Here is a 27,528-nt window from a genome sequence, read left to right as displayed (position 1 = left end):
TGCATTTTTTACTGCACTGGGGATTTTATTCTTTAAACTTGATCATTATTTTTGATTAATCTGTATCTCTTGGATACTGGCTTAGAGCTAATTTTTTTTCCATTAAGTACTTCTTAGAGTGGTTGACCATAAACCATTAAAGAAATCACCACTTTTATTAATGACTTCTGAGATTTGGCAGCAACTGAAATTGATAATAATGGAGTGTACTTTCAGTAGAAAACTGTGAGACTGTGTTTCGCTTGGCAAACCAGGGCAGAGATGAGGATGTTTCCCACTGAAAAACATAGCTTATCTGCAGTTCTTAGGTAGGTGTATCAAGTAATACAAGGCTGGACAATGGAAATAGATTCTTTTTACTTGTTTGGCAGTTATGACGTGGGCACTGTTCTGAGTGCCGCTTGTGTGTGTTCACACGTTCAGTCCTCCTGGTGCCCACACGAGGTGTTGGTGCTGTTCTTGCTCACACTGTACTGACGAGGACTCTCGAGCACAGGGAGGTGTGCCTGGCCCATGGATGTGGCTATGCGCCCACAAACAGCCCCTCTGTGACTGACAAATTCCGATTATATGCCATACAGTATGCAACTGGAAGATTGGGAAATATTGAGAAAGAAGTTTTCATAGTCATTCTTTTTGACAGTTTAGAGCAATTATGTTTATTAGTCATTTCCATTATAGTATGTGTGTGTTTATGATAGTTTTTCTTTTTAAAATTGTGAAATATATATATTTCATATACATATACACATAAACAGTGATGGTTAGCCTTGAACTCATTTAGAGGGCTTCTAAAAAAAGTAACTCCATATTGTGAAAAGCTAAGAGACTTGCAGAGCATTCCTGTTTTCCAAGCAAAGTAGTTTGTTAGAAATGATGAAGTTTGCTGCCTTGCCATTGATGCTTGTGAGAATTTGGAAAAATATGAATATACTTTTTTCTAATTATAGTCACTTTTTTCTCTCTGAAGTCTTATTACAGCAGAATGTATGAGATACAGCTCTCATATATTGGTATCCTAGCAAGTTGGGTGCTTGTCGTTTTTTAAAGGTGGGGATCCAGAGTCCTGTGCTTAGAGGGACCAGACAGAAAACCAAGGTGTTGAGAGTCAGAGGTGGGAAAGCAATAGGGAGCATGGAAAAAGGTCAGCCATGCTCCTGCCCGGTGTAGGGGCCGCTGGCTTTCCTCCAGCTGGTGGTTTACCAGAGAAAGTGGCACCCCTGTTGCCAGATCTAACCATTTTCCAGGAGAAGTTGCAATTCCATATTTTTTAAATGTGAAATGCCTCAGCTCTGTGCTTTGGAAGAAAATTCAAATTTTCAACAAACCGATACCAGAGAATGTGGCACACCCCATGTGCCATGGAGAGTATGGAGTTCTGTATCTACCCATAGACTCCCCTGCTCTGGCACTAACTCCTGCTTGCATTTGCCTCTTGACATTTTGGTTATCCAGTTCATAGCTGTATCCCAGAAAAGTTGTATGCAAGCTATTCCCACCGCCCCCCACTAGTCCACATTTTAAAATCAGCCTTGTTCCTTTTTATGGAAAATCAGAGCACTTCTGATGGGTCCTTGGTACAGTGACTGGTCACTCAGTGCACTTATTTTGTATGTTTATACTTTATTATGCTTAAAATGAGGGCCACTGTTAGATACCGTATTTTGCTTGAGTTAAGGAGATCATTAGGCATGCTTTGGGCTCCTCAGAGATCCTTCTGGCTGTGGTGTTTGTTGTAATGAGGTTGGACCTGTCAGGGGAGCTGTAGACACTTGGAAGAGTATTCCGTCCTTAATACTTGTATCTAAATTCTAGGCATGTTGCCTGTAACTTCCAGTTTCAGAAAAAATCTATGTCAATCTGTTTCTTTATAGCCCAGTGCTATTGCTATGTTTTTCCCTTCTTGTTTTATATTTAATCATTCTCTTTGGCTCACAACAGCAATCCAGTCCAAAGATTTACTTTTTCTATTTCCAACCCCATCATTATTTTTATGTAAAAAGTATGTTTTGAGTTACAGCAATTCGTGGGGATCTGGCTTCTACTCTGTGGGGAGAAGAGAGATGTCATTGACTGCAGAGCTTATACAGACAGATGTCCTGTCGCGTGCTGTGTTTTCACTGTGATCCATGGGCTTATTTGTGTTACGCTTAGAGAAAAATGACGATATTTGGGCTGACTCCAAGCCACAGTGATATAGATGGAAAGTTCTTGGAGGAGTGGGGGAGTAAGGAGGAGAGACATGTTTGAAAGAAACAGTCCTTTTCCTCCCTGTATTATTTGTTGGGAATTTCACTTACAGATTATTTGATGCATTACTTTTGGTCCTGTAATTCTAGTTCTTTTTGTCTTTTCTTAGACCCCACCCCCCGCACACCTTTTTCCTTCTTCTTTTGAAACAATGTCAAACTTACAAGAAAGTTGTAAAAATCTTTTAAAAAGCTCCTGTATACCTTTACTAAAATACCCCATTCACGTTTCTCCAGTTCTCCTGAAAATGCAGAAGAACTCAACCACAGAAGCACGCATCATACCCAGCTATCATATCTTCTCAGCTCCTTCAGTTGGGAAGAGTTCCTCTTCGTTTCCTTGTCATTCATTGACATTTTTGAAGATTGCAGGCCAGTTGTTATGTAGAATATCTTTCCTTTTCTTAGAGGGTGTTCTCTGTTCCTCCCTCAAAACCCAGCTGGCGTCCCCTTCTGTGAGGAGAGCTGGGCTGCTCCTGTGAGGAATCGGTTGCTCTCTCCTCTAGATTCCTATAACACCACGTTAATGCCTTTATATTCATTCATTCACTGATTCATTTAGTAAATACTTTTTGACTTCTGTGTGCCCAGCGGGATACATTTAAGAATAAAATGTGTGTGTGGGCTCCGCCCACAGTGCCCCCCACGATGAGAACAAGTCTACCAAGACCTGATCTGCTTGAGGAGGAAAGGTGGCAGATCTCTCAAAGGAGAAGGGCCAAGAGCCTTTTCCTCAATGGGCTTTTATTGGGTTCATTTGCATAGGAATACAGGGCATATCCATAGAACTTATCAATCATTGTCAGGCAGTAATATAAAAAAATAGATAACATTCAAAGAACTATGAGGGCTTATTTTGAGTTAGGGTCATATAGCTAAAGGGCCATAAAACTTTGGGGAAACAAACTAATTTCAGGCTTGGACCCTTATCATTTAAATTGAGGGTATTAGCAAAGCAGATTTCATAGGATTTTATGCATTATTTCTTAGGTCTGATCACCCCAGGGAGCCCTCCCTTTCTAGAAGAGGGCTGCACCCATCTCTGGCATTGTTTCAGGCTTAAGGCATTGTTTCAGGCTTAAGTCAGGCAGGGGAAGTAAGTCAGCCAAGAGATTGGGAGACTTCTTGCAGACAGAATAGGACTCAGGCTGTGTCAAGCTGAGGGGCGAGGGTCCATCACCTGCCTTTTCCATAACCCCCCAAGTACTTCCCTGAGGGCCCCTTCGTGACCGTGCCAGTCTTAGGTTGTCCTTCCCTTGAGGAATCTTACTCATCATTGACTAACTGGTCATCTGCTCAGGGTCAAGTAAGGTGAAGTAAAGGGGGCAGAAGCAGCACCCCTGCCAGAAAGATGAGTGTTGTCTCCTTAGTGACTTAGAGTCCTAAGGTCACTCACTCAGCCTTAGCCATGGGGTGGGGTTACAGCTTCTGAAACCAGGCAGGGTGGTTCCCAACAAAAATGGACTAAAGGAAAAAATCCCTCCTTTTATGAAGCATACATTTTAGTGAGGGTAACAATCCACTAACAAGATAAATAAGTAGCAAGTATGTCAAATAGGTGCTAAAGAGGATTTAATTGGGCAGGAAAGGGGAGAGGCTATGATTCTTGATAGTGTGACCAGGGAAGGCCTCCCATGGCGGTGACTCTGGAGCAAGACTGTGGAGGAAGTGTGGTAACAGACCATGCAGGTATGTGCAGGAAAGTGGTGCGGACAGAGGGATTCTGTAGGGAGCCAAGGCTGTGCCTCCGGCTGGCCTAGTGAGAGAGAAGGCAGTGAAATGGGGTTGGAGCAGAAGGAGGGGAGTGAGGTAGGACAGATAAAGTGTGAGATCCGTTGGGGCTTTTGGCCATGGAGGGGCATGAGCAGCCCTTGGACAGCTTTGAGTAGACAAGTGACATGACCTAACTTTTGGTCAGAAAAGGAACCCTGTGTTTTGCAGAGAACAGCAGGTGTGTGGGGACAGGGACAAGTAGAAGTAGGGAGACTGGTTAAAAAGGGGCTGTATAAGTATTTTGCACAGTTTGTCCTATATGGCATATGGAGGGGTCTTGGTGGTCCTCAAACTTTACACAAGACTTCCAACAGCTGTTTGTGAGCGGTGCAGATTTCTTCACTAGAAACAAGAATTCATTGGGTCTCACTTGAATTGTTAACAGCTACCTCCTGGAGATTCTCACGTGGATGGTGCTTGAGCCACAGGTTGATGAATAATAAGTGAGAAGTGATTTTGGAATGAGTGAATAATTGGTTTATGGAAAACCCTTTAGAAATACTTAGATATGAAGTGCTACCACTCTTATTGCTTTATTTCTTATAAACATATTACTCAACTTAAAAAAAATCTGTGGTAGTAAAAACCACAGATTTTTCTCTTACAACTTATCTAGTACATAATGATCTGATAAGGCAAGGTTATTTTTTAAAGAGATGTGTATTTTGTGAAATAAACATAATACTCTGACATGCAGTTTTCCTGCCTCAAAACATGTGATTTCAGAAAGGCTGAATAAATGCTTCTAATAGTATTCACTCACAAAGAAGCTATTAAATGTATTCTAGAGGAAATTGGATTCTGGGAGTAGGTTGGATGAAGCCATTAAAGACACAAGCCAGTATTTGAGTTACAAATGAATATTTTAGGTACAAATGTCTATTTTAGAGCCCGAGTAGACCAGATCTGGCTTGGCATTTTATTGCACCAGAGGTCCACGGGCCTTATGTCAGAGGAGCCCTGGAAATAGGACTAAGTGCAAAGCATTAAGGGACTTTTGTTTCTTCTCCTTGGTAGAGTAAGTTCACTCATGTATGAGTAATCTTGGGTTGAACATGAAAACAAGCTGTTCCTTGTTTAACTGTGTAATGCTGTCATGGCCAAGAGCAGGGACTGTGGATCCTGACTGGCTCCAAACTCTCCTCTGAACTCTCACATGTGCGACTTACATGTTCCAGTTGCTATGTAGGTGGGAAGTTACAGCACCTACCTTGCAAGCTCATTGTGAGGATTAAGAGTTAATATCCATAGCTACTTAGAATGGGGTCTGGCGTATTATAAGCATTCAATAATTGTTAGCTTTTTTCCTTCTCCTATTATTGTTATTTTATTTCAGTGTTTTCAAATAATATTTTGCCTTCTGGAATAGATTTTCAATGATTGTTGTTTTGGGAAGAGTGTAGTTCTTGGTTGTGTATAAGAATATGGTCATTTATGCCTCGTATATATGAGGAATTTAAAGTCTTCAGTGTAGTTTGTCCTTTGTATTTATGACCAACACTTTCTGCAAGCCAGCTGATATCACTTAAATAACATATCCCACCTCTATAAAAGAGGGATGCTCATATTTGCTTGAGGGACCTGCATTGAGAATTAATGAGTAAGTAATGTTTGTGGCTCTATCCCATTAAGTTCTGTTTAGCATTAGATACTGCTCTTACAGTCTCTCCAAGGACCGTCATCAACCTGATTCTCTGAAATGGGCAATGAGAAGACTTTTTTCACATGTCCTGGGTGGAAAATGGTGTTTTATGCCGCGTCTGCCATTTTATTACTCCCTATATCTGAAACAACATGAATCTTATTCCCCACCTCTAAAAACTCTGTGACTCTCCAACAACAAGAAAAACTGAAATAATAACTTCTCATAAAACTTTGGGTAGTAAAAAGTCACTTATTTAATAAGTATTAATTATTTTTTCTCTGGATTATCACCACCTTTCACTTTTGACTTTATTTTCTCGTGCTTATGCAGCAGTTACACCTGTCCTGAGTTAGAACGTGCTAAAGGGTTGCATTTTAACTCTGTGTCACTAGAGGCAAGATTTGGAGCTTCTGCCCCTCAGGACCTTTGTCTGGAAAACATGGATAATAATTCCTTTGGAATGACCTATATGGCAAACACCAGACACAAATGCCAGCATATGTAGCTGATTGTGGCTAATACAATGATTTTATTACTTTTTCCAATGTGATTCCATTTGGAAATGTAAACCAATTTCATAGTTTTCATGTGAAAGATATCTTCCTCTGTTTTATGTCAGTTGGACTTCTGCCTGACATATAGACTTGCCTTAAATATCTAATTTCCAAATTTACTCTGGGAGGACACTCTTCTGTCAATAGATAATATTAAGTTTTTCAAAGAATGTGGATTTAGACTCAATATGGGATTGTGCGTATATTTCATTCAAATAAAGCAATTGAGTGTGATGCGATTTTCCATTTCCTGACTTTGTATTAATGTTGTGGCTAAGCCAGGGCAGGGGCACGCTCTGTGTCCGGAGTGGCTCTGTGTCCGGAGTGGCCGCAGTCCCTGTGCTCTTCTGTGGGCAACGTTTATTTAAACCGCAGGAGTCCTTTGTTCACATAATTACAAAGGTAAAATTCAGTTCCTTGCAATGCAGGCCTGAAAGGATTAGCTACACTCTTGATTGATATGTAAAGAGAGTTTTGTCATCTTTGAAACTGTGGTTTTGGAGGAACACAATAATCGAAACTATAGTTTTGAGATGGGACAAGGGATGTTGTTACAGGGTTTATTCTTAGGATTCTCATCCTTGATTTGTTTCTGACATTAAATGCCTACAGGTGGGCAGAAGGGTGTGTGGAGCTACGATTGTTCTCTTGCTTTAATCGTTGTTGACTTCTCAGTGATGCTTTGAAGTGGGTCCAACTGTCTGCTTTCAGACCTTTGGATGATACAATAGCAACTTGTTAAGTGCATAACCTGATTTTTCCACACAGCCCCCCAGGGGAGGTCTGTTTTAAGTTAGATAGGTTTGACATCCAGACCGGCAAGCATGTTGTCACCGGTTCTGATAAGAAGGCCAAGTAGTTCAGCATCTTACACATAAGATGGGGGGAACTAAAGTTGTTCCTTTCCACCGAGGCACCCCCTTCCCCCCAAAAAGGAAAGGGGAAATAAAAGGGAAGATATAGAAAGAAATAAAATGATACAGATCTTCTTTGTTAAAGTGTCAGAATTTAGACCATTTTCAGATCTTTTGTTTCTGACTACAGTTTGGTGACTCTCTTTTGTCTTTGCTCAGTCACTTTCTTCTTTCTTATTCCACTGGTTTTTGTTCATTCTGTTGACCATGCTCCTTTTTACACACTCATTTTCCTCTACTCTGCCATTCATTTGGACTGCCTCAAAGTTCCGACCAAGCTGCCTTTTCTGTTCTCTGTACTTTCTCTTGAGGAATCTTGTTCACCCCCAAGGCTGTGGAGTCTGTTTTAACTCCTGAGCCTACCAACCTCTTCTTAGGCCTCTCCTGCCTGACATCTCCACTCGAATGGTTTGAAAGGCATTTCAAACTCTTTGCTCCAAAACTAACTCATAATCTTTTGTAAAAGCTGGTTCTTACTCTTTTTTTCAAAGCACAATTCTGATTTTTACCTTATTTGCTTGAAACTTGCTGAGAAGCCCTCAGATATTGCTGGTGGAAATGAAAGTGGTGCAGTGATGTGGAGAACACTTTGGTGGTTCCTCCCCAAGTTAAATATAGAGTTATGCCCAAGAGAAATGAAAACAGGTGTTCATATAAAATGTGTACAGGAATGTTCAGTAGCAATGTTGTTCATAGTAGCCAAAAAGTGGAATCCACTTAAATGCCTGCCAGGTGATGAGTGGATACGTAAAATGTGGTGTGTATGTGTTCAGTGGAATATTAATTCAGCTTCCTGGAGGAACGAAGTATTGACACGTACTGCAACATGGATGAGCCTTGAAAGTCTTATGTAGAGTGAAAGAAATAGGACATGAAAGGCCACATATTGTATGATTCTATGTGTATAAAATGTCCAGAACAGGCAAATCCGGAGCAATGGAAAGCAGATTCATGGTTGCCAGGGCTGCAGGGAGAAGGGAACAGCATTTCTTTTTGGGATGTGAACATGTTCTAGAATTAGATAGTGGAGGTCACTGCACTGAATTCGAAGATACTAAAAATCACTGAATTGTACATCTTGAAGTGGTTAAAATGGGGACCATATTAGTTCCCCAGGGCTGTTGTAACAAAGTACCACAAACTGGGTGACGTAAAAAGCAGCCATTTTTTGTCTCACATCTCGGGAGGCCACACATCTGACCTCAGGTTGCTGGCGGAGCTGGCCCCCTCTGAGGGCAGGCAGTGAGGTTCTGTCCCTTGCTTCAAGCTTCTGGGGGTTTGCTGGCAGTCTTGGGCATTTCTTGGCTCTTGTACTCATCACCCCAGTCTCTGCCTTTATATCCGCATGACATTCTTGCTGTGTGCAAGTCTGTGTCCAAATGTCCCTTTTCTATAAGGACACAGTCGTCCTTGATTAGGGCCTACCTCAAACTCTTCATTTAAATGAGTTACATTTGCAACAACCCTCTTTCCAAATAAGGTCACATTTCGAGGTGCTGGTTTTGACTTCATATGAATTTTTAAAGCACATAATTCAACTCATAACAGTGACATTTATGTTATGTGATTTTACCTCAATTAAAAATAAAACCCAAACCAAAAAACAACCTTCCAGGAACTTGTAACTGTTCTCAAGTAAGAGACCAAAGGCCTGGATGTGGTCTGGCCCCGGCCTGCCTCTCTCGTCAGCCTTTCTGCTCTTCTCTCTGTGCGCTCTGGCCAGCTGGCTGGTTTCCTGGGTCAGCCATGTCTCGCTGACCTCAGGGCCTGTGCCTACAACCTACTTTTCTCCCTTTTTCTCCCCATCCCCTCCCCTTGGATTTGTTGGAAGCCTTTTACCATTCAGGTCTCAGCTCCAAAGTTACTTTCATGGCAAGTGCTTGTATGACTCCCCAGGGTGAGACAGGCTCTTTGATTACATACACTACCTTTGATCTGGTTATCTACTACAGTGTAACGAAGCCCTCCAAAACTTCCTGGTGTTACACAGCATCCATTCTGTTACCCTTTGGATTCTGCGCCAGGAGGTCAGACACAGCAAAGATGGCTTGTGTCTCCTCTGTGATGTCTAGAGCCTCAGTTGGGAAGATTTGAACAACTGGAGGCTAGAGTCATCTGGGAGCACCTACATTCATGTGTCTAGTGCCTGGGCTGGGCTGACTCCAAGATCAATTTGTCTAGGACTGTTGACTAGAGTTCCTACCCGTGGTTCCTTCAGAAGGCTCACAGCGGGCAGCCTCGGGATAGGCAGACTTCTTACAGGGCAGTTCAGAGCTCTGAGATAGAAGTCCAGCAAATAAAGAGAAGCAAGAAGTGGGATGGCTCTTATGACCTAGCTTTGGAAGTTGCAAAGCATCATTCCCACTCTACTCTAATGGCTGAAGCTGTGATAGCCTACCCAGATTCACAAGGAGGAGATAGAGACCTCACCTCTCAGTGGGAGCAGTATGAGAATTTGCTGTTGTGTTTAAAAACTGCCACAATACTCATCAATCTCTGTTCCTTCATAGAGCCCCTTTCTAAATCATTTATTCTTTTGTGTTACTATTGGATCAATTTCTGCCTTAAAAACAAGGTTTTATTTACTTATTTTTAGAGAGAGGGGAGGGGAAGGAGAAAGAGAGGGAGAGAAACATCAATGTGTGGTTGCCTTTTGCACACCCTCTACTGGGGAGCTGGCCTGCAACCCAGGCATGTGCCTTGACTGGGAATCAAACCAGTAACCCTTTGGTTCACAGGTTGGGACTCAGTCCACTGAGCCACACCAGCCAGGGCCAATTTCTGCCTTTTTAACCACATAATAAACTTATTTTGCTCACCATAATATTCCCAGTGCCTAACACAGTGACTGGCATTTGATAAGACTCTGAAGTGGAAGTTGACTGTGAAGAACAAGAAAAGGTGGAGCAAGGAGAGACATTCACTTAGATCACAAGCTGTGTAGCTGATCCAGGCATGGTCACTAGTACATATGTCTACTGGCCCGTGGCTTTCTTGTTTCATCCCCGAGATCTCAGCTCTTCGGCAGTAAATCTGTGGCTGCCTTGTGACTGGTGACATCGCATGAGATGCCTGAGAGCTGCTGCCCAAGCAGAAGTCACCTTGACATCTGTGGTAAAACATAGCAACACAAGTATAAGTGAAGCCAAATGTTCGCTGAACAGAATTCCTAAAAGACAATAAACAGAATTAAAAATTGAAGGTTTAAATAGGCTAATGCTAATAGTGGTTGTGTGTGTGCTCGTGGATTTCTGTGCTTGTTAGGTGAAGAAAGGAGGGTATAGTAAGGGATACCGTTTTTTATATTTTATTTTAACAGAATGTATCAGAGCTACATGGGGCCGATCATGTTTATTTAACATTTGGCAGAATTAAAAATGAGACTCTCCCTTCCATCTCCTTGCCTTCTCGGCTCCTCGTGTCTTTTAAAAATTCCAAGTCTGAGACAGACGCACACACAGCCTTGCCCAGGCGCACAGGTCACAGGTCCACCAGTGTGTGCACAGTGGCTGGAAGTGTGTGCTGCAGACTTGGTAGATGAGCACCCATCCTTGCCTGAAAGATTTTCAGGTCAGTCATTTACATAGAACTTCTTACAATGCAGAGGGATGCAGTTCAATAAATTAAAATGCAGTTGCAGTTTTTGCTTCTCCACACTAAAGACCCCAAGGCAGTGTGGGGTAGTGTTAGAACACCGATCTTGGAGTCACAGGGACCTGGGCTTGAACCTTGATCCTGCCACTTTTCACTGATGGGACTTTAGGCCAGTAACCCTCCTCAATTTAAAAATGTGCCTCATTCACTTAAAAAAAAAAAAAAGAGGGGTGGGTGGGTGGGTGAGATCATTCTAGAGCTGTTAGGAGGATTTAGTGAGATCTGACCTATAAAGATCCTAGTGCAGTTTGGCACAGAGTGAATGCTCAATCAGCACCAGTTGTCATGACTGTTCTCACACAAACGTGACTTCTTGGGTTTTACTTGGAATTTAAATACAGACATATTGGAACAGCTTTCAAAGAGAGCTGGATCTTATTCTGGTTTTGGTCTTAATTGGGATGTTAAGTTTATGCTGTTTTAGGCTGGGATATTAGTATATTATTAGTGTGATGATTTCTACCTTGTCTTTAATACTGTGGTTTTGCTTTGAAAACTGTCTAGTAAAGAATAAGTAATTATAAATTGAAATAGAGAAATGGTTCAAAATTCTAGGACTTCAGGAAATTGAGTGGATTTCTCTGAAATCTACGATAGCCAATACCAGACGGAGTGCATGGAGGTGTTCGTCTCAGGATGTCTGATTGAAAACTGGAGGCTCCCTGGTTTCTGGACGGGGCTGGAATGGGCTGGGGCAGGCCTCTTCAAGGTCGTCAGTGAGAGCGCCATACCTTCGGTTCAGAAAGCTCTTGTTCACTTCTACTTATGTAACCACGGATGGTGGCAGATGCCATGCTGTGTTGTGAAGTGAATTTGGAGGAGGGAGGGTTTTGTAGCAGATGGTTTCTTGGATATCTGGGGCCTGTCCAGCTCTAAGCTTTGAAAACGATGGGCTAGACCCTGATCTGGCGCAGGTATCGGCCTGATTGCCAGAACGGGAAGTGAGGTCCCAGGGTGATGTTGTTGGGGCAGCTGCAGCTGCTCTGCTGGTGGGCTGGCCCCCCGCAGCCTGGGTTTCTCGGGGTTTGATGAGGCGATTGTATGTGGTTCAAGGACAACACTCAAGTAGGAAACCCAGCCTGCAATCTGAGACAGCCGTAGCCATTTTGGAGCTGTTGGCCTGTTTTAGAGGGGATGTCAGCTACTGTGCCTTGTGGGACTTGTGTCACCTTTGGCATGGATGGAAATGTGTGAATGCGGGAGCCAAAGATGTATGCATCTTACATGGGTCAGCCTGGTGTCCCCGCTTGTGTGGAGCTGTAAGCAGAGTGCTCTGTGGGAGAGTTTGGCTCTCCTCGTTGATAGTAGCCTCTGAAGATTAGGAACTTATCCCAGACTTTGTTAACATCCTCTGATACCTTTTAAAAAGTGATTAAATCATCCTTGGCTGGGTTCTAGTATTTGGCCTGCATCTCAGTAGCTGAGTGTCCTTGGGCAATTACTTAATCTCTCTGTCTCACTTTCCTTGTCTATAAAATAAAGGGGCCAGACTAGATGATGTTACAGGTATGAGACGCCTTTATTGCCCAACTCTGAGTAAGATATTTTATGTATCTATTTGTATATTTTGGTATTTGCTTCTTTGAATCGTGGGCTCCACAAATTTATTTCTTTACAAGGTAAAACATAAAACCTTCTTTTTGCTCTTAATTTCTTTCTTAAAGATTCGGGTGGTGCTTCCCCATATCTAGTATCCAAGAGTTTGGAAATTAGAGGCAGTACCATTATTTTATGGGGACAGGGACCCAGATTTCATCTCCTTCTACAGCCTGCAAATGATCTTGTCCTAGTTACTGTTGGGAAAAACTGATTGCAATTGCTGTTGGCAAAGTACAGTGTGGAATCATATACACATTATAGAATGATAGAAGCACAGTACTGCAATGGCAGTAGAGGCCATGTGGTCAGCCCCTTCATGGTGCGAGGACACTGAGGCCCAGAAAGTTTTCACCACATGTCTGAGGCTGTGCAGCTAGACCCGGTGAGGGTCAGGGCTGAGCTTTGTAAATCTTGCCACCTCCAGGGCCTCTTGGGCATCCAATTCAGCTGGTTTCTTTGTTAGTGCTTGTCAACAACCTTAGGTAAAGACCTCTCACGTTAACCCTCCTCTGACCCATTAGGTTCTGAAATGCCCAGCCATCTGTGTTCCGAGGAATTATTTCAAGACACTGACAGCAAGAGCTTTGCGTTCCCTCTTCGTTATAGTCTGTATAAACATGCGTTGCTTCTTAGGAGCTGGTGCAGGCCCTGGAAGTGTTCTTCTTGAGAGGTCACTTCTTACTTCTGCCTCCACAATTCCTCTTTCTCTGAGGGGTTTAATTTGTAAGAGGGGAGCAGAGGTACAAGTCTCAGGAGTGATGCAGATTTTGTGGAATGTGAGAGAGGCAAGAGCTGAGTGGACTAGGTTAACATAGGAACTGAGGAACCATTGTGAGGGAAAAGTGCAACTCCAGAGGCCTTGCAAATCTGTTGAGTGTTTGGATAAGGTCCTTCTGCAGAGCTCTGGAAAATTGGAAGCTCTCTACAGATTGTGTGTGCATTGTCATGAGTTATAGCATGTTTCTCTTACTTGCTTTGATTCTTGTTCTTTTTCTTATATTGTTGTAGCCTCCAAGTGCCCCATATGACATTTTCTAGGACCATGCTGCCAGACAGATTTGGCCATTTCTACCTATTTCCATCACTTCTCCCTAATTGGAATAGATACACATGCCTTATTTTCTTTATTCTAAGACATTAACTCTTAAAAACGCGTGTGAAATTCCAGTGAGTCTAAGAATCATTGTATATATTGAATGTAGTGTTTTTCTTTTCTCTGCAAGCACTGTTAGGAAATCTCTGTATCTGAGAGTCTGGAAATAACGGGAGTTTAATATGGACTTTCTTAGTGAAGAGAGCAGGTGGGGGATTGAAAGCAAAACGATTAGGAAGGGCAACAAAAACCATAAAGGTGCGGATGATGTGCTAAGAGATGTGGGAGGTACTGTATTCTGTTCCTCCTCTGAGATTCTCAGGCTGGTGTAAATTTTGTGCAGGGGCAGCCTCTCAAGAATTTTCAAGAAAGGGGTGGCATTAGGCTCTCTTGGTTCCAAGGTCACAAAAACTCGGTGACAGGGGTTATTGCTAAGCTGACATGTGGCAGGGGAAATGGGGCTCCTGAGAATGTCTGTGGATACAAACTGTCATGGCCAGGCCTCACCCATACTGTGGTGCCAGATAGATGCAAGGCCATGTTGGAGATGTCCCCAGCAGGAGTTCGTGATGACTATTCCTTGTTATAACCTGCTGTGATGACTTAACACAGGTCCGGCTAATTACCATAATCTGTGTAAGAACTTTAATGAATTGCTGTCCTATGTTGTTGACCAGCAGGGCATTATGTGTGTCGTCAGGATGGTGGAGGCCATTTAAATTGTTCCTCACATTCATGAAGAGGCTCAAATTTATTCCCTTAGTGTTATCTGCACATGAACTTCCACATTCAGTCACAGAGACAAAGTGGTGGGATTGAAAGAAGATGGCATTCATCATCCAAATTTAGATACATTTCTCATTAATATCTGTAGTGTGCTATGAATTAGTATGTTTTATAGATCTTGAACTGTCTTATAAAGAGCATAATTAGAGTTAAGTGTTGTTTGGGTGTTACATAATGTTAATTTGTTTGATGTAGACATTAAACTTCTCATTTCTTAAAAAAAAATATATATATATATATATTACTGATTATGCTGTTACAGTTGTCCCAAATTTTTCCCCCTTGCCCTCATTCACCTGGTACCCCCCATTTCCCCTGGTTGTCCCCTCCCCACCCTTAGTTCATGTCCATGGGTTGTGCATATAAGTTCTTTGGCTTTTTCATTTCCTATACTGTTCTTAACATCCCCCTGCCTATTCTGAACCTACCAATTTGTACTTTTTAATCCCTGCACTTTTCCCCCATTCTCCCTCTTCTCCCTGCAACTGATAACCCTCCAAATAATCTCCATATCTACGATTCTTTTTCTGTTCTGCTTGTTTGCTTAGTTTTTTAGATATAGTTGTTGATAGGTGTGAATTTGTTCTTATTTTAATGTTCATAGTTTTGATCTTCAACATTTCATACATTAATGGCTTGGTAATGATGAACTCCTTTAGCTTTACCTTGTCTGGGAAGCACTTTAATCTGCCCTCCCATTCTAAATGATAGCATTGCTGGTTTAGAATGATCCAGTTTGTAGGTACTTGCCTTTCATGACTTTGAATACTTCTTTCCAGCCCCTCCTTGCCTGCAAGGTTTCTTTTGAGAAATCAGCTGACAGTCTTATAGGAACGCCTTTGTTGGTAACACTCTGCTTTTCTCTTGCTGCTTTTAAGATTCTCTCCTTATCTTTAATCTTTGGCAGTTTGACTCCGATATGTCTTGGTATTGTCCTCTTTGTGTCCAACTTATTTGGGATTCTCCGTGCTTCCTGGACTTGTATGTCCATTTCCTTCACCAAATTAGAGAACTTTTTTTTCCATTATTTTTTCAAATAAGTTTTCAGTTTCTTGCTCCTTGGCTTCTCCTTGTGGCACCACAGTGATTCAGATGTTGGTATGTTTGATGTTGTCCCAGAGGCTCCTTAGCCTATTTTCATTTTTTTGTATTCTTTTTTTTTTTCCCTTGATGATCTTTTTGAATGTTTTTTTCTTCCTTATGTTCCAAATTACTGATTTGATTCTTGGCTTCACCACTCCACTGTTGATTCCCTGTAAATTTTCTTTAACTTCATGCAACCTTCATTTCTGCCTGGGCCTTTTTTATGTTGTTGAAGTAGCCAGTGAGTTCCTTGAGTATCATAATAACCAGCGTTTTGAACTCTGCATTGGATAGATTGCTTATATCCATTCTATTTACTTCTTTCTTCTGGAGTTTTGTTCTGTTCTTTCAATTGGGCCATATTTCTTTGTCTTCTCATTTGGCAGCCTCCCTGTGTTTGTTTCTATGTATTAGGTGGAGCTGCTTTGACTCCCTGTCTTAATAGTGTGGCCTAGTCTATAGAAAAGCACACCTGTAAGTTGGATGGGGTGGAGCTTTAGGTAATCTCCAGGGTGGGGCAACCCAAGTGAACCAGGTTGATGGTATCTCTCAGATATGGCTTTATGTGGGAGAGGGCTCGGGAAGGGGACAGTGGCCACTGTCTGTCCTCTGGGGTTTTGTCCAAGAGGAAGCTGTCCCTGGCACTTGCCCTGATGCCTGATACTTCAGTTTTCCCCTGTATGCCACTGGTGTCCTTCTAGCTGCTGCCTCAGTGCCAGAGTCCAGAGGGAGTAAGTAAGTCTATATAAGTCCTAAGTCTGTTTTGTGCCCTTCAGAGGAGACACCTGAGAAACCTCCAGTTTCTTTCTCTGCCCCAACCTGCTGCCCCAATCAAAACCATTGATTTTTACAGCTAGAAGTTATGGGGACTTATCTTCCTGGCACTGGAGCCCTGGGCTGGGTGGTGGTGTAGGGCTGGGATCCATCACTCCTGAGGTATCCCTCCCGGTTACCTCTACCACACATGGGTGTGGGACCGCCCACTTCGTGTCTCTGCATCTCCATGTCTCTGTGTCTCCATGTCTCTCTGTCTCTGCCCCTCCTTCCCATCTGGGTGAATGTGAATTCTTTAATTCCTTGGTTGGCAGACTTCATACAGCTCAATTTTCTGATGATTCTGGGTGATAGTTGTTTTGTATTTTAGTTGTAATTTTTGCTATGGTTATGCAAGGAGGCAAGCCATGTTTACTTATACCTTCACCTCAAACGGAAGTCTCATTTCTTTAATGTCACTAGAAGTGTTAAAATTGAGCGGTGCAAGGCTCTCTTGACCTCTGAAAGGCCCAGCTGAACCATCTTTGCATTGGCTGTCCTGGGTCATGTGCTCATTTTTGGTCCAATGAACCAGGGTTAGGGCCACCGCATGATATAGAAAACTTTGTTCCTTGGTACATTAAACAGCCTGGGGCCTTTTCCCTGAGGAAGTGCTGTATGTGTAGCAGGTTTGTGACTGAGTTGAAGATGTAACACCTGGGAGTCTGAGCTGTAAGTAAGGCCCTCGGGAGAACTCTGATTTAGCCATGGGATCACTGAAGTTCTTGGCAGCTCGGCTCATTTTTGTGTATCTCCCCTTGTAACATAGAGATGAGTGACACCAAATGACTTTTAAAAACTGTGAAGGCTGTAAAACTCGTTTACGTTTTAAGATATCCAGCCACTGTTAAACTACTTTTAACAAACGAAATAATTGTTTAGGAAGTTGGCAGTCATTTTGGTAAAACTTTGGAGTGAACAGCTCTATGAGAAAAACAGTTTCAGAAATGAGGAGAGGACATAAAGAGATGCAAGGGGCCCTTTAGTCAGCTAGATGAAGGCTGGAGCGATAATTGGTTGTGTCTAGGGAGGGATAAAATTGGAAAGCAGTGTGAAAATGTAGCTCAAGTCATTGTTGGGGGAGCTTTGAAATGAAAACTGGCGTTTAGTAGTAACAGTGATTATGCATTTTAAATTCGTACTCCCCATTTATCTTTATCAAGCTGTAATAATTTATGCTGTAACCACCACCGGGAGATATCTTGGGCAGGACTGGGTTGCATGAGTCACCATTTTTTGTTGTTTGGCCAAGGCTTTGATGTCTACAACAGCGACTAGAAAAATTTTATGTGGAAAGGTTGGCATCTTAACAGTTTTTGAAATAAGTAATCTGGGACCCCAGTGCCTTATGACAGAAGGGATTTTGGACCTTGGTGTTTTGCAAACACCACATTTGTATGATTAGAGAACACATGATTATGGGTAAAGTGGTTGTTCATTCACAGAATAGCTTTTCTGTGTTCTTGTTGAAACTCATCCTGGGTAGGTTTTATTCTAATCATCTGTGGTACAGTCAAGATCTCTGAAAACACCGTCAGAGAGCAGTGCAAAGGCACCATTTGTAAGTCTGCTGCTTTATGGACAGATTGTGTTTATCAAAAACTGTGGCATTCCTATAAGTTTTTCTTCAAATTTTTTTTATTGTAGAGAAGCCAACCTGGTATTTCAGTATATTATTTTGGCAGGAAAATGTCAGGTTGGTCCTCCTCTCTCTGGGGCATTGTGCATCTCAATCACCGGTGGAATGAGCAAAGGAAATATAGCCCCTGGGCTCAGCCCAGAGCTGTTTGACTTTATCTCCAGGGCTGGGCCCATCACATCCTTTAAAAAAACAATTATGCATTGATTTTAGAGACAGAGAGGAAAGGGGGGAAAGAAACATGGATCTGTTGTTCCACCCATCCATGCAGTCACTGGTTGATGCTGTATGTGCCCTGACTGGGGGTAGAGCCCACAACCTTGGCGTATCGGGACAGCGCTCAAACCCACTGAGCCGCCTGGTCAGGGCCCATCACATCTTTTTGATTCTTCTGCCTCTTCCTTCATTTCTGCAGCAAATACCATCTTTTGCCATGTATAATATACATCCATATTTTTGGCCCAAACTTTCAGGAAAAAATCTTTTGTTTTCATGTTTTAATTCAATATTTTAAAATTTACATGTAGAAACAAACCAATTATTGTATTCCGGGGTATTATTTTGCATACAGATGTCATTATTGCTTTTTAGAGATATACTTTTAATGCATAAGTATAAATGAAAGAATTAAAAACACTTATATAGATACAGGATTAGTACCACCCATGTATAATGCACATCCTTATTTTTCCCTCAAAACTTTGGCAAAAACATGCACACTATACATGGCAAAGTACCGTACATACTGAGTTTGGTGGCTGTCACGGAACTGGGTGTGCAATGATGAACAAAACAGAAATGAATCTTGACTTCTTGGCATTCACACCTCTTTGAGGGTCCAAGGGAATAAATGTGTAAGTACTGCAGGAGAAAAATTATAAATTGCAATGAGTGCTGTGGAGAGAGGAAGAAAACATGGGACAGTGAAAGAGGAAAACAGGAAGAACACAGGTTAGGTGGGCGGGAAGGCCTCTCTGAGGAAATGATAATGCAGCTGGAAACTGAGGGTTGGAGAGGATTAGCCATGTGAGGAGAGGGGGCAGGGTCCGTCAGGCAGGGATGGGGGTGGGAGTGGGGGGCTGAGGTTCGGGGACAGTGTAGGGAAGGCCTGGAGTGGGCAGATGCTGGGTTTTGGAGAGTGAGGAGCGAGAGAGGGCGTGTTTCCAGGAGCCATGGCCGCGTCTGTTCTGTGTTTCCTCAGTGTTGTGGTTATGAGACAACCTGCCCAAATGTCCCTTTACAGGTGGAGGGGTCCTCGCCGGTCACAGTGGTTGTCACTGCTGGGTCCACTAAGCAAATCCTAGGGTGTGTGTTGGTTTTGCTGTGGGAGTTGTAAATGGTTTCACTTGAGAACATTACAAGAACTGAAAGATTAGTTTAAATAAAAGAATTTAATTGGAGAATGCATCATTGTTCTCGCAAATCCCTGATGCTCAGCCCTTGTCTTCTGACCTTTCCATTCTGTGTTCACAGTCGTCAGCTTGGAGTTCTGGGCTTATTAGCCTTCACCCTTCACCTCCCAACACCTGTCTTTTTGTAATTTTTGCAGCTGTGTTTTTATTATTTATTTATTTGAGTGCTTGGAAGTGAGATGGGAAGGAGAAGTTCACTTAGTGGTGGTTTTTTGGATGAAATAAACCTCAGTTGCCAATGAAGAAATTCTGGTGGGTTTGTTGACAGGTAGAGTTTTTCTCCAGAATAAAGATCCTGGGAAACATTAAGTACAGTCACATTATTGAGTATGCCATGTGCATTTTAAATTTGGGGCAGGGCCCTGAGTGCTGTCGTCAGGTGTCTTCTGGGCCAAAGGCCCTGGCTGAGGGGCAAGAGAGGGCTGAGTCCACTGGGCATATGCAGCCTGCTGTCCAAGGCCAGGGAGGACCAGTCTGGAGGAAGGGGGCATCTTTCTATTTCTCATGGAAGCTACTTAGCGAGCCAAGCCCATTTCTGAAATCCCCCAGAGGTGCCATAAAAACCGGCCGTGGCCCTGCCTGGGAGAGGTGTCAGTGAGCTCTGGGTCATGCCTGTTGCCCAGGAATGCCCTGTTCTGTCCTGATGAGACGTGACTAAACCTGCGTTTGGTCCCCTTTACACCATGCGGGACCGGCACCTTTTTTCTCTGGTGTGTTACTGGTTATAATGGACATATTTTTGTAGTCAGTGCATGTAAATAATTTTTGTAAGCATTTGATATATTTTGAAATATTTTCATCACCATGCTGAAATCACACTTTAGTTTGTCAAAAATAGTGGTTCTCTGATATAACTCCAGCCTAGTTTCCAGCTGGGGGCAGTGCTTTGCACAGCGTGTGGTGCCCGGATTGTAGTTACATCACGTTCATTCCCAGAGGCCACCTCACACAGAGTTCCAAAGCATTTGTACTTTGATATTGCATTCAGTTCTTACTAATAAGATTGAGCAGGTACTTTTATCTCCATTTTATAAAGGAGGAAACTGTGGGCCTGGGAGATTAAGTGGTTTGCCCCAAACAAATTAAGGTTTGGAGTCAGGGCTAGAAAATGGATTCTTCCTTCCTTCTGTAATCAGTCAGGGTATGGATTAATCTCCTGGGACAAGGACACCCCTGACTAGAGTGGCCCTCAGATTGTATGTAGTTCAGTGGTGAATGGCGAGGGCTGAAGGCTGCTGCTCGCTGCCTTTTCTACCCCAGCCATGGGGCTCCATCACCATGTCTTGGCCAGTAATGCGTGGCTTTGTCATTAAGAAGGAGACCCCCAACTTGACACGTCACTTCAAGTCATATTATATCACTTTTATAGTCTTAGGAGCTTACCTCGCTGCAGGGGAACCTGGGAAAGGTGGTCTCTACTGGGGCCAGGTGCCTGGTTAAAAACAGGGGAGCTGAGTACTGAAAGAAGCAAGGTGGGGTGCCGGGGGACTGTAAACACATTAGTTCTCATCCCTTCTTTTTTTTTTTTTTTTTTTTTTTTAGGTATATTTTATTGGTTTTGCTATTACAGTTATCCCATTTTTTTTTCTCCCTCATCCCTTTTTAATGTAACAGGCTATGTGAGGGATGCTAGGGGAGTGGTTGGCTAATAAGGGCGGGTAATGAGTGGCTACAACAGCCTTTTATGATGAAAATCTGTAGCTCTAAATTTATCAGACCGCTTCTTATTACATATGCTTGATCATGCTACTTGGATCCAGTTTGTTCGTTCTTGACCTGAGTGTTGTGTGGTTGAGTCATTGATGGGCCAGCCCAGCTCACCACAATGGTCCTGCATGTGCAGCGAGTTTTGAGCCCCCAAATAGTAGGGAGTTGGTTTACCTGTCATCAGGTTTTAAAAGAAAGATTTTTGCTACTGATGGCAACTGAATGAAGCTTGAGGAGGAGAGAGGGCTGTTCAGGCCTGGGGCATTTCCTGTGCAGCCGCTGGGCTGAGGACTCGGCTGGTTCTGTTAGTCCTGTGTGTTGGATGAGGGCCACTCCCCATCTTGTTACATGAAGGCGCGGTGCTGGTGGTACCACAGGCATCAGTTAGCTTCTGACTTAACCTTCTGCTCAGAGCCCTTCAGCTCTGGCTGGTTGTCATGCTTATTTTCTCTCAGGCTTGGACCTGTCTCCCCTGGTCTTTTCCAGAGACAGAGGCCTCCCTGTCCTGTTGAGGTAGGGGTCAGATTCTGCGCTACTGTGCAGAGAGTTGAGGCATCAGGACCCCTCTGAACTGAGAGGTGCTGGCAGCCATGGTGAGCAAGCTGCTAGAAACATTGTCCTTTAACACAGCCATGAGTCAAAAGAAACTGCAGAGCAGATCTGCACCCAGACCAGAGGCGATGGAGCCTGGCCTGGGGGCCGAGCTCACCCGGAGCTTCCTTCGCTGCCCAGCTCCTGTTCCCTGTGCTACATGGGCTGCTGGCTGTCACCAATATTGCCCAGAGAATGCATTCCCTGTGAACACCTATTAGAGTGATTGTGTCTACCTGAGAGGACTAGCAAAAAGGGACACACAGAGACACATCTGGTTTCTTTCTAGCCTTCCAGCCATCACCCTGCTTTTGCCCTGGCCCTCCCCACTGCCTCGCTTCCTCAGGGAATGAGCCGGGGTAGGTGTTCCCCTCTTTGGCCCCACAGTGGACTAACGTGAACAGCTTGAAAAATCCCGTGTCCAGATCTCACCCCAAGCAATTCTGGGTTAATTAGTATGGGTGAGGCTTGGGCAACAGTTCTCTCTCTCTCTCTCGTTTTCAAATGAATGTACGATTTTGTTGAGCCGCATTCATAGCCATCCTGGGCCACGTGCGGCCCTGGGTTGGAAACCACTGTGATCATTGTGGTTTTCTAGCCTAATCCTGGTTTGCTACATAAAACCATCTACATTTGTCTTATACAGGGAGTGATGTAAGCCTGGGTTTATGATAAGAGATATCTTGCTCAGTAAACAGAATAAGTATCCCTCACAGGTAACTGCAATTTTATCTGGGGGACCAGCAGAAAAGAATTTAAAAAGACTATCTTGGAGGGTGAGTATTCACCTTCAAAGGTTTTGGATTTAATGAAAGAAATCCTCAAAAATTTATATCAGAGACAAATACTGAGTGGAGAACCTGAAGGAAGAAGCACTGTGTGCATTTTGTGGTTAAAAATAAGGCACTGCATTTATATAATATTTCCTCTGTAAAAGTGGCAAAGTGTTACAGATTTATTTTTTTTCTGGAGAGAAGCATTATGCCATTTAATAACACAGAGAGTGAACATCATCAGAAAAGATGGGCCTTATTCTTCCACTGTTGCTCGCCAGTGTTGAGACTTGGGACTGTCACAGAAGACTGGTCCTCTTGGTGGCAGTTCACTGGGGATAGGCTGGGGAAGAGGGGCGTGGCTAGGGACCTGTGGGCTCCGTGCGTGGCTGCTGCACGAGTGTGCCAGCTGCTGGAAGGGCTGCAGGTGGCTGTTGGCAGTGGGCTCACTCTTCCCTGCCATCTCTGTAGCAAGAAGGCACCCAGCTGGGGCCAGGGGTCTGTGAATGCCATAAGATTGTGTCTGATGTTGTGCGTGTGTATGTGAGGGTGCACTTTCTTTTCTGGGGGAAGTCCCATGGCTTTTTAAAATCCAAATGCAAGAAAGGGAAGGACCCCTATCATGGGCATGTTTATCTGTTGGGGAAGGGATGTCTGCATAATGGAGTAGAAAATCCTGTGAATTCAAAGAGGTTTTTTTTTGTTTTGTTTTTGTTCCTTCACACTCTAGCAGCTTATGTGTAGCATGTTATGCTATAATGGGCAAGGTTCCAAAGTTAAACTTTTTCTGAAGTTTTCTCAAAAAGAATGCTAGTAGGTAGGTACAGTGTATATAAATTTTATTTCAGGCACTACAATTTTTTTTAAGCTGCACTCTAATTACAGGTGAAAAATATTTAAGCAAGATTGTAACAAAATACATATGTGGATAATAGGTCTGATAAAATACAAATAAATGATAAAATCCACACAGAGGACAGGGGTCATGATTATATCAAATAACTTAGGCTAGTGAAGTTACTGCAAATGAGCATTACATTTAAGTCTGAGTTTCCGGGAAACCAAGGTAAAAAGAGAAAGGTGGTGGCTATTAGCATTCTTTTTTTAATTAAAGAAAGCAAATTAGATGAGATACTCTGGGGTTAAAGTATGAAATCTAAGATTTAATAGCATGTCTCCCAGTATGTGCCATGCTCTGCACTTTTACCAAACGTATGGAAATGCTTTTCTTGTGACTGCTTTCCACTTCAGCAGGGTTTTTTGGGGGAGGAAGGGGAGTCTCTGTGTGGGATGCCTAGCTAATGGGATCCCAGCATGTGGTTCTTTGAGCTTTCTCCCCATCTTCCTAGGAACCCAGTTGTCTTAACTGCCAGGAATTGTGATAGCCTACCATGCGAGATTGTGCTGTCTGGAACTGCCCAGTGTGTGGATAATGAGGAGGGTGATAGTGTGCTTTCCTTGGATGTGCTGGGATCAGTGATGATTTTCTGCTGTGGAAATTCAGGGTTCTGCCCAGGAGGCCTGCTGAGAGCTGAGCTGCCGGAAGGCCCTTTGCCGTGGTCAGCTTGCACCTCGCCACTTTAGGAAGAACTCTTCTTTCACCTAATGGTAAAGCACGTTCACTTTGTGACTATTTATAAATGCCTCAAAGATGAAAATAATTTTTTAGTTTGGAATGAGAATCACACTGAAGTCCCTTTGGAATCAAGTTACATTTCTTTGCCAAACTGCAAGGCTTTCTTTTTCTGCTCCTTTTTCTCCTTAAAAAAAAAAAAAGTCACAAAAATTCAGGAATAAAAAAGACTTTTTAAGTTCTTATTTCTTTCCATGTGTGTTCAATAGTTGTGTAAACTTTCCCACTTAAGCCATTGTTAATAATAGCTTTTATGTTGTTTTAGAAAACTAAGAACAAGTATCCCAATCCATAAATACTTCAAAATGTATTTCCTTGCTAAAAGTGTTTGATCTGGGTGAGAGGTGGAGAATGAGGAGGGGCATGGAAAATATTTAAACCCTTACATAGTTTTACCTGTATCTCCATTACAGTTTTATCCAGAAATAGTATGCAGTGCAGACAGATGTTTCCTAATCTTCCTGGAGTAGCTCAGGAGGAAAAAATCCTCACATTGCTTTGGAACATTTTGTATGTGAGGGTTTGTGTTTGTCCTATTATCATTTGAAAAGTGCAGGTGTGAGGCGAACATTTTCTGATGGGGAAAGCTAGACTTGAATGTGATGACTTGCTTTATGCAGCACAGACCTTTGGTAGGGCGCGAGTAATCTGCAGAAATAGAACCGAGTTTCTTTTGGTCCATTCTTGCATTACGTAAAATTGGTTTGGTAGATTTCCACTCGATTTGGAGAGTAGGTGTAGTGTTGTGATAGTAGGCTGTTGTGATGTGCATAATTTTGCTTTATTTTTATTATTATTTATTTTATGCTGGGTTTATAATTGTTTGTTTCTTCTGGGATGTTATTTTCTCCTGTGCAGCCTCCTCTTCTGGCTCAGGAAGAATCTGCTCTTTTCCGGTAAGTTCATTTCAAGGTGGCAGGACAGCTCGAGTAGGGGTTAGTCTGCCCGTGAGCTCTGTGAGTTCTGCGTTGCATCTTGGGAGCTTTGGTCGCCTGGATATGCTCAGTGCCTGGAGAATCTTCATCTATACCTAAGTTCAGCATTACTCTCTGCATTTGGAAGCATATACAGCAGAAATTCAGTACTCTTATTTTGGGCCACTGACCCTGTGTCCAGCCCCACTGTTTGGCCTGGCACACCTACCAACACTGCCACTGCAGCAGGGGAAGGCACACATTGCTTCTGTAAAGTGACATCCTGAAAATGCTTGGCGGCTTTTCAGATATCCATATGTTTGATGGTCTGGGCAGTTTCATTAGTGTACTTAAAGTGAACACAAAGATTTGAACCTCTTGATTTGCATGATATTGTAGGGTTTTCTGGGTCAGGTGAAGAACCACTTTCAGAGGTCACCTCTGGTTGCTTTCCGGGAGAGTGGTGTGCATAGGTTTACATGGTCCTGACTGCCCTGAGCAGTTGAGACTGCTGTATAGAGACACGTGTTCGGCGGCCCTCTGGGAGAAACAAGCCATTGGCATAAAGATACCACAAACAGGACAACAAACAGTGTTTTCAGAGGGAGCCCCACATTAGGGCACTGCGATACACCCTGCACTCGAGGGTAGCGTTGCAGCTGAGTTGTTTCTTATGAGGGCAACTCCGCAAAGTCTACACAGCACCAAGCGGCTGTGGGAAGTGTGTGTTTCCCAGTGGTCCATGATTTTCCTGAGCAATCCTGGAGCAGCAGCTAAGATATAGTACAAAAAACACACATCAACTCAAAATGGGTGACTTTTAAATCGTCACAAGTACAATTCTTTTTTTAGACTGTTTAGAAATCATTAAAAGTTGGCTCCTCTTCTGGTCATTCACAGGGAGGAAATATTCAGAGGGGATGATAATTTAGGGCTTTGTAAACTGAAGGCATATTGAATTTAATTATAAACTGATTGCACTAATCTGCAGAATATTTTGCTTAAAAATTTGAATATTTGTAGTCTGGGCATTCTGTGGTCAAAGCCTCAAGTGTTTCATGCAGGAGAGCACAAGTGAGTAGCAGGTGCCATGAGAGGAAGGCAGAGGGCTAAGGTCGGTTCCCACCGGCTCCTCTGCCCCCGTTGTAAGTTGGCAGCACTGTCCATAGACCAGTCCTGGCACCAGCTTTGGGAGGGTGATGCATTCTGCTTTTCGATGAATTAATTGGTGCCCCACAGTGTTCTGTAGCCAAGTCATTGCTTGATAATTCGCCCATTTTTTCCCTGACATGCTAATAGTCCAGTTACTGCTTCAAGGTTACATTAAAATGTTTGCTTGACGCTTTCAACTTTAAGGTTTCTGATAATAGCAGCAGACCACCAGGCTTTCTGAAATAGTTCTTTGTTTTAACAAAACAAAAACCCAGAGAGAGGAAGAGAAAGCATAAGTAAAAAGTTACATTATTGATTGGTAAGCCATCGTGAACTATTTTCTTTCATGGACATATTTATCTAAAATATATTTTTTGTATTTTATATATATGATAAAATGTAGAGCAAATGGGAAGTGAATTCAGTTCTGGATCTGCTGGACTTGGAGTGCCTGGTGGCGGTGGATATTGTGAGAACGAAGCCCAAGAGGGAGAGAAGGGTTGAGGAACCCTCGCAGGGCTTCCCTGGGCAAGCTGCTTGATGTCTTTGAGCCTTGGTTTCCGTATCTGTACAGAAGGCGTGAGACCTGGGTTTTGGTTGTGTTAGAGATGAAATGAAGAGTTGTGTAAGGAGTACCAAGAACATGGTATGAGCTCAATAAATACTCTCTTTTCCATTTCCCTTTTGTGTTTTGAGTATAGTTTTGAAGCTATATTTTACATTTAGGAATACATCTTTCTCTAAATGTAAGCCTCCTGGGCTTGTTCCAGGTTGTTCACATATCTTGAAAATTGGAACCTCAGACTGCATGTAGTACGCAAGTACGAATCCCGCTTGCTGCCTGGGTTACGGTAGGGAGATCACTTCAGAGTCCTACGTGACTTCTATTAATATATCTCATGCCGTGTTCGCTGTTTCATAAGACGGTTCATGCTGATTCATCTCAGCTCTTCAGTTCCAGCATAGTGTCAAAGAAGCAGTGACTTTGTCATTTTGACAAAGAGGAGATGTTAAAACAGTTTTCAGTGTAGAAGTCTGCTTAGCATTACAAAGCAAGCATTTTGTGTGTGTGTGGAAAGAGATCTTCATGAAGCCCAGGGATTGCCTAAAATAACTTTTTTTTTTTCTGGTTGGTATCAAGAATAGAAATCTCAAAGCTCAGGTGATTGGTGATGGGGAGTCATTATATGGACTGGGTTTTGGCTTCATTTCCCAGAGAGCTGTGATGAGTGCCCGGTGCTGCAGCACCGTGGAACCCGAACACCCAGACCTCCCTGCGCTGCCGGGTGATGGTGAGTACAGACACACCTGGGTTTAGTGCGCTTTGCTCTATTGTACCTCACAGCTGATGCATTTTTTACATACTGAAGGCAAGAAAGACCCTCCACCAGCAACAACATTACATCGTGCTTTACTGCAGTGGTCTGGAATCAAACCTGCAATGTCTTTAAGGTATGCGTGTACTAATTCTTTCTTTTTCATCCTGGTTTACTGCATCTTTATATAGCTCCAAAGCTAAGTGAGCATCAGGCAGGGATTGGGAA

General features: G+C 43.0%; 1 protein-coding gene across 3 annotated transcripts in view; it reads left to right on the top strand.

Moving 5' to 3' along the window:
- The window catches only part of TSPAN5 (tetraspanin 5), a 169,285-nt gene that overhangs the window by 38,620 nt on the left and 103,137 nt on the right, over nt 1-27,528 (top strand). The window contains exon 1 of one of the 3 annotated variants that reach the window (XM_045820394.1): nt 27,057-27,276. The exons of the other annotated variants lie outside the window; for them this stretch is intronic. Within the exon in view, the coding sequence (XP_045676350.1) occupies nt 27,274-27,276 (3 nt within the window). The 5' untranslated portion in view covers nt 27,057-27,273. Of the gene's footprint in view, nt 1-27,056; nt 27,277-27,528 lie in introns of those variants that run through there. 3 annotated transcript variants of the gene reach the window in all.

The sequence above is a fragment of the Phyllostomus hastatus genome, unplaced genomic scaffold (assembly GCF_019186645.2).
Source record: "Phyllostomus hastatus isolate PE091 unplaced genomic scaffold, TTU_PhHast_1.1 phas_scaffold_39, whole genome shotgun sequence".
Lineage (NCBI taxonomy): Eukaryota > Metazoa > Chordata > Mammalia > Chiroptera > Phyllostomidae > Phyllostomus > Phyllostomus hastatus.
The sequence above is the reverse complement of the archived record's forward strand: the minus strand, read 5'-3'. Positions and strand labels throughout refer to the sequence as shown.